This window comes from Callorhinus ursinus, unplaced genomic scaffold, assembly GCF_003265705.2.
Source record: "Callorhinus ursinus isolate GAN/ISIS: 27379988/994484 unplaced genomic scaffold, GSC_fseal_2.0 scaffold24, whole genome shotgun sequence".
Taxonomy (NCBI): Eukaryota; Metazoa; Chordata; class Mammalia; order Carnivora; family Otariidae; genus Callorhinus; species Callorhinus ursinus.
This window is the reverse complement of record NW_027397086.1, coordinates 18,159,517-18,179,933: the sequence shown is the minus strand read 5'-3', so window position 1 is coordinate 18,179,933 and position 20,417 is coordinate 18,159,517. Positions and strand designations below refer to the sequence as shown.

General features: G+C 42.3%; 1 protein-coding gene across 1 annotated transcript in view; it reads left to right on the top strand.

Annotated features, from left to right (window-relative positions):
- Positions 1–384: 384 nt before the first annotated feature.
- The window catches only part of UGCG (UDP-glucose ceramide glucosyltransferase), a 39,031-nt gene continuing 18,998 nt past the window's right edge, over positions 385–20,417 (top strand). The window contains exon 1 of the mRNA XM_025888231.2: positions 385–905. Within this exon, the coding sequence (XP_025744016.1) occupies positions 808–905 (98 nt within the window). The 5' untranslated portion in view covers positions 385–807. The remainder of the gene's footprint in view (positions 906–20,417) is intronic.

Below are 20,417 nucleotides of genomic sequence, written 5' to 3'. Positions count from 1 at the left end.
GTGTTTCTCTGGGGCGCCCGGAAACACTGGAGCCCGGCAGAGGGCAAGCCGCCTTCGAGCCGGACACAGGGTCACGTGCCGCCACCGCCGAGGGAGGCCAGCCCAGGGCGGCAGTGCTGGCAGCCCGGGGCGCCGCCGCCCAACGCCGAGGCTTAGGCGCGGCCGGAGACAGGAGCCCGCGGGAAAGGCCGGCTCGCGTCCAGCAGAAGCCTCCCAGGGGCGCGCTCCCGACGGTGACGCAGCGGGCGCGAGGGCGGCAGGGTGGGCGGGGAGCAGCGGCGCGCACCGCCCCTTAGAGGGACGGGCACCGCCGTTTCGGAGGGCGGGGGCGGGGCGGGGCGGGGCGGGGCGCGCCGGGGAGTCGGAGCGCTGGCCGCCGGTTCCGATTAGTGCGCGGAGCTGCGGCCGCGGAGCTGCGGCGGCGGAGCAGGGTGCGGGGTTGTGCTGTCCGGGGCCGGGCGGCGAGGCGGCGGGGCGTTGGCATCGGGGGCGCAGGCGCGCAGGGTCCGGCCGGCGACCGCAAGGGTGTGGAGAAGCGAGCCTGAGCGCGGGCCACGGCCGCTCTGACCACGGAGCCCGGCCACCGCAGCGCCTGCAGCCGCGAGCGCGCCCAGGACAGGGCGCGAACGAGTGCGCGCGGGCGGGGCGCGCAGGCCCTGCCCGCCCCTTCCGTCACCACCCCCCTCCGCCCCTTCCTCTCCCCTCCTTCCTCTCCCCTACTGCGCCCCCGCGCCGGGCGCCCACCCTGTCCTCCTGCGGGAGCGCGGTCCGCGGCGGCGGCCGGAGCGGGCCGGGCCAGGCCGGGGGATGGCGCTCCTGGACCTGGCCTTGGAGGGAATGGCCGTCTTCGGGTTCGTCCTTTTCTTGGTGCTGTGGCTGATGCATTTCATGGCCATCATCTACACGTGAGTGAGGGGCTGGTTGAGGAGCCGTTGCCGGGGGGGGTCAGGGCCTCGGGGGGGGGGGGGGGGAGGCATTGCGCTTTGGAGAGGATTGGGCTCGGGTGGGGGTGGAGAAAGCTGATTCTCATACTGTTCCCCGCCCCCCCATTCCCTTTCCCCTTGGACCAGTTGGGGCGGGGGTCCTTGAGGGGGGAAAGTGATGAGTGAGGGGTTTTGCTGGGCTGCGGGCGACTGCACGGCCAGGGGAAAGGAGACTGTGATCTTTCTACGTGTCGGGCGGAAGGTTGCTTGCTTGGTTTCATTGTGTTGGGAATTCGTTTGATTTTTCATCTGGGCCAAGATGTATAGTATGTTGTTGCTGTTGTTTTCTCGATCTGGACGACATTTCTAGTATGATGATGATCGTTCCCACTCTTCCGGGAGCTGCACACAGCTACCCGGGAACCTCCCTGTAGATTTTCTTTTTCCTGAAAGAGCTCTATGCTTTCAGATAGGTGTGGAGCACCTGTCCACCTTGAAAAATGTCCACCAAACCTCCGGACTGACGTTATAGCCTTGAGTCATGTCAGCTTGTATATTTCATTGTGGTTTTCTTTTCTTTTTTCCAATCCCTTATTTATAGTCTTCTTTAGATTTGTCCCTCCCCCCCACACCCCTTTTTCATTATTCAACAAATACTCCTTGAGGCCTACTAGATGCCATTCACTGGGAACGCAGTGGTGAGGGCAGAATTCCTGTCTTCATAGAGCTTACGTTCTAGAAGGGAGAGACAGATAATAAAAATTCGAATAAGGTTATCTCAGGTAGTGATAAAATCTGTGAGTAATATAAAACAGGGTGGTGGGATGAATAATGACAGAGGGTATGTGGCTAGTTTTGATATTTCAATTTTTTAAATGTCTTCAAATAAAATCTGTTTTTCCAAAGAAATGAAAGAATTGCATAGAGCACATTTCTGGTATGGATTCACTGGCATTTTAGCCTGAAAAAAAAAATGACTATACATAGTAATCTTTATCACCAACTAGAAGAGGGCATGTGTTAATAGAGGAGGTGGGAGGACTTTTAAGAAATTTGTTGCTCTCCCCCCCTTTTACTACAGAAAAAAATGTGCTTTTTCTTTTGGAAATTCTGTATTTTATTAGTATAGGGTGGCATTTCCTGGTACTGGAGAAAGATGCTACATTGTAGAAGACCTAAGATATTTCTTTGGAGATGAAACAAAACAATGCCCCTTGGATATTGCTGATCTTAGTTTTTGTAGTTTGTGAGCTGTCATCACTGAACACTTTCTGGAGTTCATTTTTAATATATGAGTTCTTAAAAATCAATTTTGTTACTTTTTTCCAATCATAAAAAATGTTTACTATGTAAGGAATTTAGACAGTACAGAGTGGAATAAAGAAGAAAGTTAAACACATGAACCAAAACTCCTTAACCTTTTGTGACTATCTTTGTGTGTGTGTGTGGAGAGAGAAAGGAGATAGAAGGGAGGGAGAGAGAGAAGGAGGGGGTCAACATTATGATTATTGTTCTGTAACTTGCTTTTAAAATTAATCTATTTAGTAAGTGCTTTCCGGGAAGCTCTTTTGTACAAGGCACTATTCTAGGTGCTGGAAATAAGGTTGAAGAACAGGACACCCAGGGTTTGCCCAGCCTGCTCACATGGAGTTTACATGTAGTGTCATGACCATTTTTTTTCCATGTCAGTAAATGTATGATCTGTGTATCATTTTAAATAGATGCATAGCATTTTTGTTTATGAGGTACTAGTATGTATCTGTTATTAATTGGCATTTAGGTTGTCAATTCATCAAGATAACAAACACTGTGGTGAATTCATATGTGTATATCTTTGAGAGAGGATCCTTAGTTTACTTTCCTGAAAGAGGAATTATTGGGCCAGAAGCCTGCGCATTTTAAACTTTGATACATATTGCCCTATAGAAAGTTGTATCTATTCATAGTCCTGGTAACAATGTGTGATGGTGCCCATTTCCCTTTACTAAGTATCAGGCTCTTCACTGTTTTATTTTCATTCCTTTAATTACTGGTTCCACTGAACATTTTTCATGTATTGATACGCTAGTTACATCTAGTTGTAAATTACATACTCATAATCCTTTGTGTTGCCATCCATTGCTCTGTTAATCTTTATATGAAGATTGTTTTTCTGTGGTAGGTTGAAGTTTTTTTCGCTAGCTTTTTTTTTTTTTGTCTTTCAACTATGTTCATATATTTAACATGGAGAAAAGTATGTGTGCCTGTGTTTTGGGTTCTCAGGGCTTTTTTTTTTTAATGTTTCTGACTTGTGTAATTTTATATCTATTCCTCCAATTATTATATAGTTAATATCTGTTTTTCTTTAGTAATTTGAATTTTCTTCATTGGTTTTTTTTTTAAGATTTTATTTATTTATTTGACAGAGGGACACAGCAAGAGAGGGAACACAAGCAGGGGCAGTGGGAGAGGGAGAAGCAGGCCTCCTGTAGAGCAGGGAGCCTGATGTGGGGTTTGATCCCAGGACCCTGGGATCATGACCTGAGCTGAAGGCAGACGCTTAACGACTAAGCCACCCAGGCGCCCCTTCGTTGGTTGTTTGTTTTTGTTTTACATTTTATCCTGTAATATACCTGTTTTACTTCATTATATGATGAGAGCCAGAGCCTTAATTTTAGGTTCACCTAAATATTTAGCCACTTGTCCCAAAATCACTTAGTGAATTACTATTTTATTGTTCCACGGTTTTGAAATACTGTCTTTATTATAGACTAAATTCGTCTGTATACTTGCATATGTCTCAAGGCTCCCAGTGCTATTTCATTGATCTATTCTTATACTAGTATCCACTGTTTTAATTAATGAAGTTTTATTACCTTATTACTGGTGTGGCAACCCCTCATTCTTTTCCAAACTTTATTGGCTTTTACATATTTTTACTTAAAGGTGTATTTTAACATTTTTTCCAAGACTCTTAAGTAATCTTGTTTTGTAACTGCAATTTTTAAATCTTGTTCTTAAATTGGAATTATTAAATTTACAGCTCAATTTGGAAAAATTTGACTTCTTTCAACATAGGACTATGATATTCCCCTTCCCTCAATTATATATACATAATGGTAAAGTCATACTTCCTTAATTAAAATGAACACTAGTGATGTAGCCTGATATTCCAAGTAACCTGTGCTGTTAGACTTGAGACAACTCCACAATTGTTTTAAGTTATTTATTTTGTGTTTAGAGTTTTCTTTAAATACTTTGTGTTTGAGAATAGTGCAAACACTTAGCTTAGTTAAAATACTATAGAGAGGCTTTGTGTTTATTTTCTAATGCTCCATATAGTTACCTTTGTGACTGATAGTAACAGGATCCTGAAAATAGAATGAAGAAAATGCAATTAGTTTATAACAGGTTATATAGTTAAAGGAATCTTGTGAATACCTTTCTGAAATGGGTAATTCAGCATAGAGCAAATAGTCAACAGCTTAATTTATGTATAAATTAAATCTTAACCCTTTTTTTTGGATAAGTTCCTTTCTTCTCGTTCCACCTTCAAAATTACTTAATGTGTTTGATCTTGTTACTTACTTATTGAAATAAAGATACTTCCCAGTTTAATGAGTTATTTTAGGCATAGAACTACAGTTTGTGCTCCCCACCCCCACTGTATTTAGTGAAATTGCAAATTTGTTAACATTTTGACAAGGACAGCTAAAGAACACTGGCAACAATATTTTGGTTAAAATAGTGTGCTGATGTTCTGTATTTTATTGAAGAATATATTTTCTGAACACATGGTCTGTGTCTCTCAAATTTTTTTTGAAATAGGGTAAAATGTACATAAAATAAAGCAGATATTGAAACTCCTACTTTGTGCTTGCAACTGGTGGAAATGGAGCCTATTTCAAAAGCTTATATTGCTCCATTATCTGGTTGTCACATTAAAGAGATTAATCGTGGACACCTAATTGTTAAAAGCATTTAAGTCATGCAAATATTATAGTAAATGCCTAAGAAAGGTTATAGAACTTTTAAAAAACTAATTGGTTATTTTTTTTAATTAAATACAGTGTGTAATGGTATCTAGTTAATTTAGATTCAGTGTTCTATTGAATTGTGTCCTCTTAGAAAGAGACAGAGCTGAGTATTGGCCTGTATTAAAAAATGGAGCTCAGGGGCACCCGGCTGGCTCAGTTGGTAGAGCATGCAACTCTTGACGGCAGGGTTGTGAATTTGAGCCCCTCTGAATTTGAGCCCCACATTGGGTGCAGAGATTACTATAAATAAATAAATAAACTTAAAAAAATGGAGCTCAGTGTGATTTAATACAGTGAACAGTTCTTGCTCAGATTATTCAGATTTCACAAATGTCTCACAATTCCTATAAGCCCGCAATTTAAAAAAAAAAATGAGGGGGCACCTGGGTGGCTCAGTCAGTTAAGTGTCTGCCTTCGGCTCAGGTCATGATCCCAGGATCCTGGGATTGAGCCTGCGTGAGGCTCCCTGCTCAGCAGAGAGCCTGCCTCTCCCTCTCCCTCTGGCTGCTGGTTTGCCTACTTGTGCGCTCAATCTCTCTCTCTGTCAAATAAATAAATAAAATATTTAAAAAATAATTAAAAAGATTTTTTTAAATTGAGACAATTTATAAGCTTGAAAGCCATTCTTTCCTTTTATTTTTTTAAAAAAAATTTATTTGAGAGAGAGAACATACACAAGGGCTTGTGACCATGGGTGGTGGGCGGGGCAGAGGGAGAGGGAGAGGCAGACTCCCCGCTGAGCAGAGAGCCTGATGAGGGGCTCCATTGCACTACCCTGAGATCATTACCTGAGCCGAAATCAAGAGTGGGATACCCAACCCACTGAGGCACCTGCCTTTCTGGTTTTCATATTGAACTGATGCTTAGTCATTTTGTAATATGTTCTAGATGGCAGAGTTCTGTGGGATTACTGCTGTAATGTTCAAGATAATATTCAAATTAGAGCCTAAAATTCAGGGCTCTTATTCCCAAGATTTTTTTTTTAATTTCTTAAAAAAAAAAAAAACTAATGAGTCTAGCCTCAGTAGGCAGAGTTAACAGTTAAGTGATCTTTGAGTTTTTCCTTTTTGAGAGCTAGTGTGGTTTGATAGTTTCGGAGCTGCGGTGAAATCCTACAAAAGTCTGGAACCAGTCACTTTCTTCTCTTTTTAGCCCTTAGGAGCCATATTGCTGGATGATAAGAGTATCTGAGCGAGGCATCTTGCCTTTTTCCCTCCATCTTCCTTTTTTTTTCCTTCTCTCTCTTCCCATTTCTCTCTCTCCTTGGATTATTATTTTTTGTCCTCTGATTGTAAAGTTCTAATGTTCAGTGCTAGGCTTTATCTTTTAAGTGACTGGAGGTGTCAGGCTAGTGTGGAAATACTTCTTGTATCTGTAAATATTAACTGCCCTCTAGTAAAGCAGAGGTCTTTCCCTGGAGTTTCCTTTCAAGTTCATTCTACTTTTTCAAACCTTTTTAGCACAGCAACTTTTATACCTGCCGCATAGCTCTTGAGTGGAATTTAAATACTCATTGTATCAGGATGTCTGTGAACATCCTGTCAGAAACTAATTGTTTTTAATGTAAATTTTAGCATTTCAAATAATATTTTTAGATAGTATGATCTTTGCCTTAAATTCCTTAATACAGGGGCACCTGGGTGGCTTAGTCATTAAGCGTCTGCCTTTGGCTCAGGTCATGATCCCGGGGTCCTGGGATCGAGCCCCGCACCGGGCTCCCTGCTCAGCGGGAAGTCTGCTTCTCCCTCTCCCACTTGCCCTGCTTGTGTTCCCTCTCTCACTGTGTCTCTCTCTTTCAAATAAATAAATAAAATCTTAAAAAAAATTCCTTAATACATTGGTGTTCTGAGCTGTAGTAGAATTGTAAATCGAGAGCTTCTCTTCTGGGTTCAGTTCTGAGGATGCTCTTTTTTTTTTTTTTTTAAGATTTTATTTATTTGAGAGAGAGAGAGAGAGAGAATGAGAGATAGAGAGCACGAGAGGGAAGAGGGTCAGAGGGAGAAGCAGACTCCCTGCTGAGCAGGAAGCCCGATGTGGGACTCGATCCCGGGACTCCAGAATCATGACCTGAGCCGAAGGCAGTCGCTTAACCAACTGAGCCACCCAGGCGCCCCGTGAGGATGCTCTTGAACTTTGGTCATGTGTTGATCAGTTAGGGTCATTGCTGCCAGGACCACTTTTGGGAGAATGGATGAGGCAGTTGAGCCTCTTTAACCTGAGCCTGGGAAGATACCGAATTGGACGACAGTGTGATAGCTCTAAAAAGCAACATGACGGTTGTAATTCAGTGTTAATTGTCAGTGATGGTTCTGTTAACTCATAATCCGACCATTTTCCTACATCATGAGTGCAATACCCTTTACTCTAGATTATTGAAACTGTCTCTATTCACTTGTATCTCTACCAACAGCCTTGCTCCCTTTCTACTTTATTTTTCTTACTGTAGCCTTATCCTCCTGGAGCATTAATCTTAGATCATGTGCTTAAAATATTACCATGGTTCCCTCATTGACTTAGGTTAACATTCAGGCTCCTTAACAAGACACACATAGTTCTTCAGGAGCTGAGCCCTTGTACCTAATTCTTCAGCAGTATTGAATTACTGACATTTCCCTGAATATGCTGTGTATTAGAATTCTCTTTCCTTCCTTTCCCCCCCTTCCTTTTTGTTTTACTTCTACTCATTCAAGTCTATTTAGACTTTAGCTTTTTACTGCATTATTAGGCACCTCTTCCTCTTCTTTTTTTTTTTAAGATTATATTTATTTATTTGTCAGAGAGAGAGGGAGAGAGAGCACAAGCAGGGAGAGCGGCAGGCAGAGGGAGAGGATGTGGGACTTGATCTGGGATCATGACCAGAGTGGAAGGCAGACGCTTAACCAAACTGACCCACTCAGGCATCCCAGGCACCTCTTCATATATCCTTTAGTGCCTTGAATTTACCCATCCAGATTGTAAATGTGTTCAGTTGTCTCTTTTCCCAATTAGATTGTAAGATCTTGAGGGTAGAGATAGTGTCTTATTTACTGTTCAATGTCCAGTGTGTACTAGGCACTCAGTTATTGCTGGTTGAATGAATGAACTTTGAATTTTTTCCAGTGGTAATGGTGGATTTTTCACTGTCTTTAGTTCAGTGTCATTTGGCCCTTGTGGTCTGAGGTAGATGGTCAGATTTGGGGATGCTTTCAGTGGTGATGGAGTTTAATGAAATTTATTGGACCAAATGGAATCTTTATTTCACTATTTCTAATTAATAGCACATTAAAATAGAAACGGTTTTATTAATAACATGCTTACCTACAAATCTGAATCCCTTCCCCAAGGTTTTCCTATGGGAATGCCTGTCTTATCATAAATAATCTTTACACTAAGATCTGACTTTCGGGGATGCAGAGCCCAGTACTCTCCTGAGTTGGTTGATGTGCAAATCATAAGCGCCCCCCACTCCTCCATCCACAGAATTTTATTTTATACACAGAATAATTAAACATCACATTCTGCTTTAGCCAGTTTTGTAGAAGAGCACTGAGATCGTCCCATTAGTTTCATTTTGATTTGAAAAGAGTTTGAGCATGTGGTATGTTTGAGGGTCTCCTGTGTTTTTGAGCACTATGTGCTGGAACCATAGCTTCTGCTGGGCGCCTGGCTTACTTAGTTGCTATTAGCAAAGCACCATGCTCTATCCATTTCCAACTAGGGCAGCTCTGTTGTCACCGAAGGATTGGTGAATTGGGGTTTTTTGGGGGGAGGGTGTGGTAAAAATAAAGATCTCTTACTTGTTTTCAATGGTAATGGAATCTTTTGTATTCTGTAGTATATAAGTCTACTGTCCAGTGGAAATAGTTTGTGTTTTCCCATAAAGCTAACTCAGTATTGGTTATTATGTGTTCTGTGGGGAATCTTGAGTCTGCAGAGTTCAAGTTGCACCAGAATGTGTGCTTTGTGTTGCTAAGAAGCCCATTTTGATGCAGTACCGTTGTTGAAAAGATAGATGCAATATGGAAGTAACATGAGTCATGACACATACTGATCATAAACACACGGTAACAGCCTTCCAGGGCACAGTCACAAATAACAACAACAGAAGCCTTTAATCATGGGAAATTGCAGGCATGGACTCTGTGAAGGAGGGGACCTGCTGATACAGCAGTCAGCCTCATTTTACATGACATATTAACAAGCGTGGTGGCATGGAGCAGAGGAGATAAATTCCGAGAATCAGATAAATTGGTTCAACTGAGCCACCCAGCAGAACTATAAAAAAGCACGATCTGGGGCTGTTAAGCAAGGTGAACTTTGCTCTCAAGGAATCCACATTTTCCCTTCAAGCCTTGTGTGAGGACCTTGTGCCGCCGTTCTGGGAGGCATAGCTTTGCATTAGGATTGCTGCAGAGGCTGCTGCCAGCTGACTGAAGGGGCACAGCCTGCCCTCTCTCCAGGGAGCTTCCCTTCGCACCAGACTTCCTTCCCTCCTGCTCAGAACGAAATTAGAATATGAACCGGTAAAATAAATCATTTAAAGTGGTGCACACTAGCAAATCAAAAACTTGAGAGAGGGGGGAACTAAAGAGTAGACGGATGAAACAGTAAGCCAAAATGATGAAAAAGAGTAACAGTTTTAGAGACTGAGCTGTTAGGAAATAAAAAATCACCTAAGATGAAAGAAGGCCATTCCATCAGCTCAGAAGTTGAAAACCCTTGTGCCGAGAGGCGATTAGGCTTCACGAAGGTAAAGCTGCTATAAAGTCCAGCAGAACCCTGAATATTTCTTACCAGTTGCTTGGAGCTCTTTGAAGTGTTCCCTGAATAGATGTCCTTCTAGCTCACAACGGAAAGCATGACCCTGAAGGCCTCTCTCTTTTGCCTGTGATTCATCCCTCACAACCTTTTAGACTTACTCTGAGGAAGCCCCGAGGATGGTGTACTTGCCTGCACTCCGGCTCCCAGTCCCACTGCTGCTGGCAGGTGCAGCGCTGCAGGTGCTTGCTGTGAGCACCTCCTCCCCCTGCGCTTGAGGGTGACGGGACCTTAATTACGAGTTTTGTGACAGAGTGACTAGCTTCTGATTGAGAATTTAATTTAGAAATCATTCCTCAGGAGTGACACATTGAAATTTTCCTGTGCTGTCTCCCCAACATTGCTCACTCACATTCCAGGATCATTTTGTTCTTTAAAAATGAAACAAATCAAAACCATTGACCGGACATAGAGGAGGTGCATTCCTTTTATATCCAGTGTGTTCCTGACAATGTAATAAAGTCAAATTTCTGAAAATCAAATGGATATAGGTGTTAGGGGAGATTCTATTTCATAAAAAGCTAAGATTATTATTAAAATCCCCACTTACGGTTCTGCTGGGCCTGCGGCCTGGGACATGGCTACCACTGGATTGAGGGCCCACCCGGTGTTAGGGGTTGTGCAGAGGGGCCTCCCCCTGGCCTGGACTAGGGTGAGAAGGCTGCCTTGTAGCGTTTACTCTGGGGACTGCCCTGGGCGTGGTGATTTAATGGTCAGCAAAACAGTCTCTTCTGGAATCCCTCAAAACGTCTCCATCCTAGAAGGCAAGCTCATCGTGTCTGGCCTTCTCTCAGCTCTGAGCGTGGTGAGCTCTCCCTCTAGCAGAGCCAAGGGAAGGGTTCTTGTGGCAGTGGAATCCCGCATTTTGAGTGAGGCTCTGAGGGTAGAGGAATTCAGAGAAGCCAGGACTGTGCAGTACCTCTGCCCAGTTGAGAACCTTCTGGTGGTTTAAAAGGAGAGCTCAGGCCACTTTCAGTGGATCATCGGTGATATTTAATGTTCCTCTCTGTTGTACTTAATTGCCTCTATGCTTTTGAATGATCTCTGTAGGATTTTGAATTGGTTCCTAAACAGTGGGCATAATTTTAACTTTGAATATAACTTTAGCCTATATACTGCATATAATTTAAACTTTACATTAGATGTGTTTTCTGCCATGTTTTGACTTTGTTTTAACCGTGATTTGGGACTTTTGATGATTCCCCTTTCCCCCTTTAATCTTTCTTAATACACAAGGGTGGTTTTATGTTTTAAAAAACCCCAAGTGCTTGGGTGGCTCAGTCGGTTGAGTGTCCAACTCTTGATTTCAGCTCAGGTCATGATCTCAGGGTCGTGAGATCAGCCCCATGTTGGGCTCCATGCTGAGCATGGAGCCTGCTTAAGATTCTCTCTCTCCCTCTCCATCTGTCCCTGCCCCCCAGTGCTCATGCTCTCTCACTTGCTCTCTCAAACAAAATAAGACGAAACACCCACATGGGGCACCTGGCTGGCTCAGTCTGTGGAGCCTGCAACTCTTATCTTGGGGTTGTGAGTTTGAGCCCCACATTGGGTATAGAGATTAATTAAAAACATCTTTAAAAAATAAAAGTAATTTAAAAACCCAACATAATGGCTTAATATTTAAATATCTATGTAAGAATCTTTAAATATATGAATTTCTAGTTCTTCCATTCTGGTGTATAAGCCTCATCAATGTTTGACATTTGTAAATCTCTTGGTAATTCAGAGAAGTGGAAAATGTCCTTAAAATTAGCAGTTTTTAAAAAATTATCAGTAATAGCTATCATTGAATGTTTACCTTGTGGCTTAATCTCATGTATTTCTCACTACTTTATGAGGTAGGTATTAATGGCCCCCACTTTTTTAAAAAATGAGATAAAGAAGTAATTTATCCAAGGATACTCAGTTTGCTGTGAAGCTGGTATAAAAATCCAAGCGATCTGCTCCAGCCCAGGCTCTTAAACCAGCATGCTGCTCTATACTAGCGATAACCTAAAATTAACCCCGGAAGTAATCCCCAAGGGATAGAGTATCTGTATGGGACTTTTCTCCAGTTGCTGTGAATCTTAAGTTTCTGGTAACTGGCAACAGTGAGAGTACTCTGGAAAGACCCCCTACTTCTTTTCTGCAGCGCTTCCCCATTCTCACACCACTTGAACTGCTCCTTCACAGCCTCCTTGTTTTCAGCCATCCTGTAACTGCGGATCTTCCTGAGTTTCCACCCTTCTTGCGTTCTTCTCTTCTTACAGTGATCCTAGTATTCCTAGGTCCGTGGTTCTCAGCTTTGACTGCACTTTGAAGTCACCAGGGGAGGCCTTTTAAAAAAAAAATACTGCTTGCCTACATCTTAGCCCTAGACATCCTGATTTAATTGGTCTGAGCCTCAGGATTTTTTTAAAACTCCCCAGGTGATTTTCTTGTGCAGTCAGAGTTAAGAACAACTGCCCTAGGCTGTCTATCCACAGTTGTGGCCTCCACCTATTATCTCTTGTTTTGTCGAGTTCTTCATCTAGCCAGAACTCAAGAGTTCATCACTCCATCATCTTGCCCCTCACCTTTCCTCCTATCAGTCTGCCTTGTTATCCTGAACCCATCTTATAATTTATAGCTTCTCAACTTTCAAAATCCTGCAGAGGGCAACCACACAGCCATGTGGGTTAGTACTACTCCACATTCATGGTCTCAGATCTCTGCTGAGCCCGCGGTGCTATCTGGCAATGCTTTGTTTCTTTATTTAGCCCCTGTCACCCGTTACTGGCAGAACCTTTCCTAACTCCTGCTTCACACCGTGGGTCCTAGCGTGCCGTTAATTATTTTAAGTTTTCTCTCTCTTTACCTTTGACTAACTTGTTCCCCTTACTCTCTATACTCAAGTATTAAAGAAAAAAAAATTTTTTTTCCAAAATTAAACTGAAAAACCTTTCTCTGTCTCGTTCCTCTGGCCAGAGTAACTTTTATTCTGGTCAGATTTCAGGAGAGAATAGTGTTTATTCCCTGTTACCACATTGCACTTCTCATTCATTTACTTCTTAGCCTGTTTTCATTTACCTCCCCCTGCCCACAGTGCTCCAAGGGTCTCAAGGCCACACAGTCAGGGGGACAGTCAGGGGACCTGTCTTGACCTCTCTCTCAGCTACATTTAGTGTTGCTCTTCCTTGAACACTTTCAAAAAGAAAAGCAGCTTAGCCAAATAAAGCCTTCTTTACTAAATCCTTTCTTCCTGCCTATCTTTCTGCTTCTTGGCTTACTCACTCATGGTCTCCTTCGTGCATTACTGGCCCTCTATCAGTTACATTGATTTGTGGGTACCTGCTAATGGCATGCTCTACCTGAGAGAGCTAATGTATTTAACAAACTCTGGATGGTTCCGTAATTTTATCTCTGAACCAAACCTTACCTTCTGAGCTCTGTGTATGTTTATTTACTCTTATTTATTTAGTCAGTGGTTTTTTTTTTTTTTTAAATTGAGATAAACGTACTGTTTATCATTATTTTCCTGGAGCCTGGAGAATTTATAGTCTACTGTAGTGTGGTTCATGCTAGCCTGCATTAGAATCATTTGGGATGCTTATAAAAATAGATTCTTAAGCTCTGCAGCTGGTCCATTAAGTTGTGATTTTTACCTCTGGGCATTATGTATATTAAATGTTGAGAAACACTAGTCTCCTGGCCTGGAAATTGTTTCAAAGCAGTAAGCTGGGGCACTTGGAGGGCTTACTTCCTTTGTTTTCCGTGTCGCAGGAATCACTGTCCTTCTTTACCTTATGTCTGGTATCTTAAAAACCATTGTTTCCCATATTTTGTCTGATTTTTAAAAAATTGCTTCAGGTGGGCAAGCAGATTCAGTCCCTATTTCTTCATCTTGTCTAAAAGTTTAAGTCCAGAGGTGGGAGTGGGGTTTAGGCCAGGGTTTTTGATACTTTAGTAAGGACAGAGACAAGGCTGCAGACTATTTGTATTAGCCCCAAATTGGAAATAACCCAAATGCCCATCAACAGAAAGTAGCTAAATGAAGTGTGGTATATTAATACAAGGAATACATGCTGTAATAAGAATGAATGAACTAGGGGCACCTGAGTGAGACCGTCAGTTGGGTTCAGGTCATGATCTTAGGGTCGTAAGATTGAGCCCCATGTCGGGCCCACGCTCAGTGCAGAGTCACTTAAGGTTCTTTCTCCCTCTCCCTGTACCCCCTCCCACTTATGGGTGCATGCGTGTGCTCCCTCTTGAAAATAAATCTTTTTTAAAAATGAACTATAACTAAATGTAACAGCAAAGATGAATCTCACAAACATTGAAGTCAAAGAAACCAGACACAAATGAGTACATCCTATGGGATTCCATTTAGATAAAGTTGTAATGCTGGCAGAATTAGTGTGTTGGAAGTCGGGATAGTGGTTACCCTTGAGGAGGAGGGTAGTTAGTAGATAGGGACATGGCAAGGGCTTCCGGGGTTCCAGTAACATTCTGCTTCTTGATGTGGGTACTGGTTACATGGGTGTTTCACTCTGAGAAAATGCATGTGACTTTACTATATGTGTGTTACCCATCAATAAAAAAAATACTCTCCCCCACCCTCTTAAAGAAGGACAAGGCCCGCAAGCCAAATGCACAATGGGGAGGTAGAACTGGATTCCCAGTGTAGAAACTGAAACTGAGAAAGTATTGTACAAAGGATCCTGACAGAAAGCGAGTCACTTGCTCTAGGCCAAGGGTAGAAATGGGCACCCGTGATAAAGCCTGTGCAATGTGTGGATGCGGTGGGCTCAAGTCAGTTCTAAGTAATACAGAACCCCTACCCTGAGATACCAAAGTTAAAAACCAGATACCAAAGTTTGAAACCAGTAAACCTTGTAGACCCTGTCACAGACACCCCACTTGGAGGACTCCATCACTCAGGCCACTTTTGAGACTCTGGGCAAATGGGCTTTTGATCATATTTTGAAAAATACAGATTGGTTTACAAAACACTGGCTATGGCTAAGGCACCCACCTGCATCATTTCTCTGGGTGGCAGGCCAAGTTAATATATTTCTTGCTTTAGAACATAGCTTGGTTGACTGTACATACAAGTTTTATACGGAGAAGAGCTTATATATGTGTGCAACTGCCCCATTAGACTGCAGCTCCCTGATAATTGGGAATTCCCCTGTTCATCACTATACCACCAGTGCACAAGGTAATGCCGAGCGGTACGTTTGGGGTTCAAAAATGATTGTTCAGCAAGGGAATGCAAAGTAGTTGTGGAGCACCACTGTGTGCTGAGCACAGTGCCGAGTGATTTTGTGTGTGACTTAATGGATATTTTACTGTTTTTGATAAACATTTCACCTAATTTGTAACAAGGGGCTTTGTCAGTTGTGTTACATAAATCGAAACAATATTCTCCAAAGTAGGATTCTTGTATCCTAGGGTATACTCCGCAAGGTGACTCCTTGGGGTATGGAATGAAAATATTGGGGGGTGGGGGAGGAGAGATAGGTATGGGAAAAACACAAATGAGAATTTTTTTTAAAGGTCCTATGATATAGTTTAGGTTATAGTTATTTTGAGTAGAAATTTCAGATTCAGTATTAACCAGTTCTCTTCTTCATAAGCCTGGAGAGAGCTTCATTGCTGTTGGGTGAGTCAGAATGTATCTGATAAAATATTGCATTCTTGTTATGAAAAGCTCTCCAAAGGATAGAAGGTACATCTGTATTAGCATTTAAACTAAAATGTCTTTTTTTATGTTAATCACCATACATTACATCATTAGTTTTTGATGTAGTGTTCCATGATTCATTGTTTGTGCATAACACCCAGTGCTCCACTCAGAATGTGCCCTCTTTAATACCCATCACCAGGCTAACCCATCCCCTACCCCCCTCCCCTCTAGAACCCTCAGTTTGTTTCTCAGAGTCCATCATCTCTCATGGTTCGTCTCCCCCTCTGATATCCCCCGCTTCATTCTTCCCCTCCTGGTATCTTCTTTTTTTTAACATGTAATGTATTATTTGTTTCAGAGGTACATGTTTGTGATTCAACAGTCTTACACAATTCACAGCGCTCACCGTAGCACATACCCTCCCCAATGTCTATCACCCAGCCACCCCATCCCTCCCACCCCCCACCACTCCAGCAACCCTCAGTTTGTTTCCTGAGATTAGAGAATTCCTCATATCAGTGAGGTCATATGATACATGTCTTTCTCTGATTGACTTATTTCACTCAGCATAACACCCTCCAGTTCCATCCACGTCGTTGCAAATGGCAAGATCTCATTCTTTTGATGGCTGCATAATATTCCATTGTGTATATATACCACCTCTTCTTTATCCATTCATCTGTCGATGGGCATCTTGACTCTTTCCACAGTTTGGCTATTGTGAACATTGCTGCTATAAACATCAGGGTGCATGTACCCCTTCGGATCCCTACATTTGTATCTTTGGGGTAAATAGTGCAATTGCTGGGTCATATGGTAGTTCTGTTTTCAACTTTTTGAGGAACCTCCATACTGTTTTCCAGAGGGGTTGCACCAGCTTGCATTCCCACCAACAGTGTGGGAGGGTTCCCCTTTCTCCACATCCCCGCCAACATCTGTCGTTCCCTGACTTGTTAATTTTAGCCATTCTGACGGGTGTGAGGTGATACATCATTGAGGTTTTGATTTGGATTTCCCTGATGCCGAGCGATGTTGAGCACTTTTTCATGTGCCTGTTGGCCATTTGGATGTCTTCTTTGAAAAAATGTCTGTTCATGTGTTCTGCCCATTTCTTGATTGGATCATTTGTTCTTTGGGTGTTGAGTTTAGTAAGTTCTTTATAGATTTTGGATACTAGCCCTTTATCTCATACGTCATTTGCAAATATCTTCTCCCATTCTGTCGGTTGTCTTTTGGTTTTGTGGACTGTTTCTTTTGCTGTGCAAAAGCCTTTTATCTTGATGAAGTCCCAATAGTTCATTTTTGCCCTGGCTTCCCTTGCTTTTGGCGATGTATCTAGGAAGAAGTTGCTGCGGCTGAGGTCGAAGAGGTTGCTGCCTGTGTTCTCCTTTAGGATTTTAATGGATTCCTGTCTCACATTTAGGTCTTTCAACCATTTTGAGTCTATTTTTGTGTGTGCTGTAAGGAAATGGTCCAGTTGCATTCTTCTGCATGTGGCTGTCGAATTTTCCCAACACCATTTGTTGAAGAGGCTGTGTTTTTGCCATTGGACATTCTTTCCTGCTTTGTCGAAGATTAGTTGACCATAGAGTTGAGGGCCCATTTCGGGGCTCTGTATTCTGTTCCATTGATCTGTGTGTCTTAAACTAAAATGTCTTAATAAAGAAGAAGGGAAGGGGGGGGAATAGAATCAACACTAGACTATTTAACACTGTTTAAGTTATCCTTGTTGTTTTTAATCTAAAGACTTGCCAAATTCAGTGGGTTAGTGGTCTGGGTTTCTCTGTATTGGCATGACCTCGTGCATGTTTTGATAAGTTTAATAGCACTTAAAGATCGTGGAGTGGGAAGAGATGAAAAAATTCCTGGGATTTCAGGCCTTCTTGTTTTATCCTCCCATGTCTCCAACTGTTCCATGATTTCAGTGGCTTTCCATCCCATTCTCTCTCTGCCACATCCTGAATAATTTCTTCAGATCTAGATTCCAGTTCTCCAGTTCTCTTTTAAACTGTATATGCATTCTTTTGTCCTACCTGTCTATTGAGTTTCTAATGTCAGTGATTATAATTTTTTTATTTCCCTTGGGTTTTGTTCAAACATCACAGGTAGTTTGCATTATGAGTTCCAAACCCATGTGTTTCGGTGTTCTCTTGGAAGACTTTTTTCCTTTTATTCCACTTCATTCAGGAGTGAATCCAAGAAGGCAGCATCCCCATCTTCCCACTGTGGGCCAGCATTTTTCTACTTTGCCTTTCAGAGATTCCATATTTATACACGGTGGACAGAACAGAGTTCCCCCATTCTTGTCTCAGGCTTGTCTCCACCAACAGATGTCCCTGGGGCCAGTCAGCATTCCCTCACTCAGAGATTTCTCCTTGTTTCTGACCTGGGAGGTTTCATTTATTTTCCTAACAGTTCAGTTATGTATTTTAAAAGAAGCTTTTAATGCATCTATGTTAAACATTATAAATATGTAAGAATTTGTGCATGTGTGTTGGCTTGTATATGCATTTTTTAAAAAGTCTCTGGAAAGATGAGTAAGAAACTAATAATGCTGAGAATGGGGGGCAGGGGTGACAGGGAGACTTCTTTCATGTTTAATATCTTCAGTGATTTGAACCATGTGGATATTACTGTCAATCAATTAAATATATAAATTTTTTTTCTCCAGCAATCTGTATGTTCTGTATTGGATAGGTTTCTCCAGACATCTAGTCTGCCATTTTGTTAGGTATGGAATAGTGGTCATTTTTGTGGTTATATAAATTTTGTTTTATTTTTATTATTTTTTTTTTAGAGAATGCACACATGTGAGAGTGGCAGTGGGGGGGCATGTGGGGGAGAGAAAGAGAGAATCTTAATAAGCAGGTTCCATGCTCAGCGCCATGCAGGGCTCAATCTCACAATCCAAGATCATGACCTGAGCCTAAATCAAGAGTCAGATGCTTAACAGACTGAGCTGCTTAGGCACGCCTTATTTTTTTTTTAGAGAGAGAGAGAGAGAAAGAGAATGCATACGTGTGCGTGGGGGGTGGGGAAGAGGGAGAGAGAGAATCCTAAGCAGGCACCATACTCAGTGCAGGCTCAATCCCACGACCCTGAGATCATGACCTCTGAGCCAAAATCAAGAGTCGGACGCTTAACCAACTGAGCCACCCACATGCCCCAGTGGTTATATAAATTTTAGATCATGGTTTTACCTCTGTTCAGCCTCTCGATGAACTTGCTAGTTGAATATTTTCCAAACTATCTATGGCAGAGGATCAGCTCTTTAAAATATTTCCAGTCTGGCATAGACTGATACTTTGGTAGGCTACAATAAAAATAAATACTGATCACGTGCTTGGATGGCATGGAAATGTCAGATTGCTGTAACTGTTTCTAAACGCTTTCTCTCCATTTCTTCTCATCTCAGACCAGTAAAAAAGCAAGTTATGCACTAACCACACCAAGCAGGACTACTGGAAATGGTACCCCATTATTTTCTGGTATTTGGGGGCTGTAGATCAGATATTGATACCATTTTGTTCTTTGAAAAAATCTCTTACTGTTTAAATTTTTTCCGTTGTAGGTAACCTGTTTTCTTTCTATAAAATGTTTTGTGGCCTTATCTGAAACATTAGACGTTCCGCTGTGGCACATCCCAGCCTTTAATTAGTTGAACATGAGCCCATGGCTAACTGCTCTGCGTGATGTTAGTGGTGTACTTTCAGAAGTCATTCATAGATTAATAGTGTATTTCATCAAATCAAAGATGCATTGATGCTGGTGTTTTCTTGATCTTCTAGAAGGTTTCATTGGTTGGTTTTCATGCTACTAATTTAGGACTGCCATCTGGATGCCACTAATTTTTAAGATGCCATCGGTTTTAGAGATGTTAAAATGTGGAAGAACGTGTGTCTTAAAATATCTTGTGCAAGGTCCCGTGATTGTTCTAACCTCTAATTACTGTTGAGTGCTTGGAGACTTGCTTATGAGAAGGAGGAAAACCTTCAGTGACTTCCTTTAGAAACATCACCACTCGGGGCGCCTGGGTGGCTCAGTCATTAAGCATCTGCCTTCGGCTTAGGTCATGATCCCAAGGTCCTGGGATCGAGCCCCGCATCAGGCTCCCTGCTCCGTGGGAAGTCTGCTTCTCCCTCTCCCACTCCCCCTGCTTGTGTTCTGTCTCTCACTGTGTCTCTGTCAAATAAATAAATAAAATCTTAAAAAAAAAAAAATAGAAACATCACCACTCTGCTGAAAGGCATCTCTTCTCTTTGTTGTCACACCATGAACATTAACTGGGGCAAATTCTCTCATTAATTGGCATGGCTTCCCTCCTTAGGAGCCCCGTGCTGTAGCACCCTTGGGATGGACCAGCACTGAGAACGTTGGCCAACTTATCTGTGTATTGGTGGCACTGGTTATCTTCCAATGGCATTAATAGACATTTTTCTTATCATTGAGATTTTTTTTTCTTACTTTCAAATTCCTTCTGTTCCATCCCTGCCATTCTGATTTTATGTATATCAGGAGTTCTGCTAGTTATCCCATTTTCTTGCTTGCTGTCCGGGAGGGTAGTACTTCTTTCAGTCTTGTGTTGTGTGGACTGCTTATTACAGATTTCTATAAATTTCTCAGATTTTTCTGGTTATATTTCTCTTTTTCTGGGGAAGATAGGGATTCCCCCCACTGTTGTTATAGGTCTTGGTCTACAGTGATGGCAGTTTGGGAGGAAGGGTGGTTAATATGTGGGCTAACACTATAATTCATTTCTTCACCATGTATTTATTGAATGCCTCCTCTCTGCTGGGCATGGTTCTCTAAGCACTGAGAGTACAGCCATAAACAACAGTCTTCAGCTCCAGCCTTCACTGGAACATTCATTCTGCTTGGTTCTGGTTTTCTTAAACTGTATGCTTATACATCCCTTCATTTTCAGATAGCTTTTTAAAACTTAGAATTTAGTAATTTCTTGATAGCTTAACACATACTTTATACAGATTTGGCACTAATGTGTTCTGCAGAAATGACGTATACATCATTTGCTTT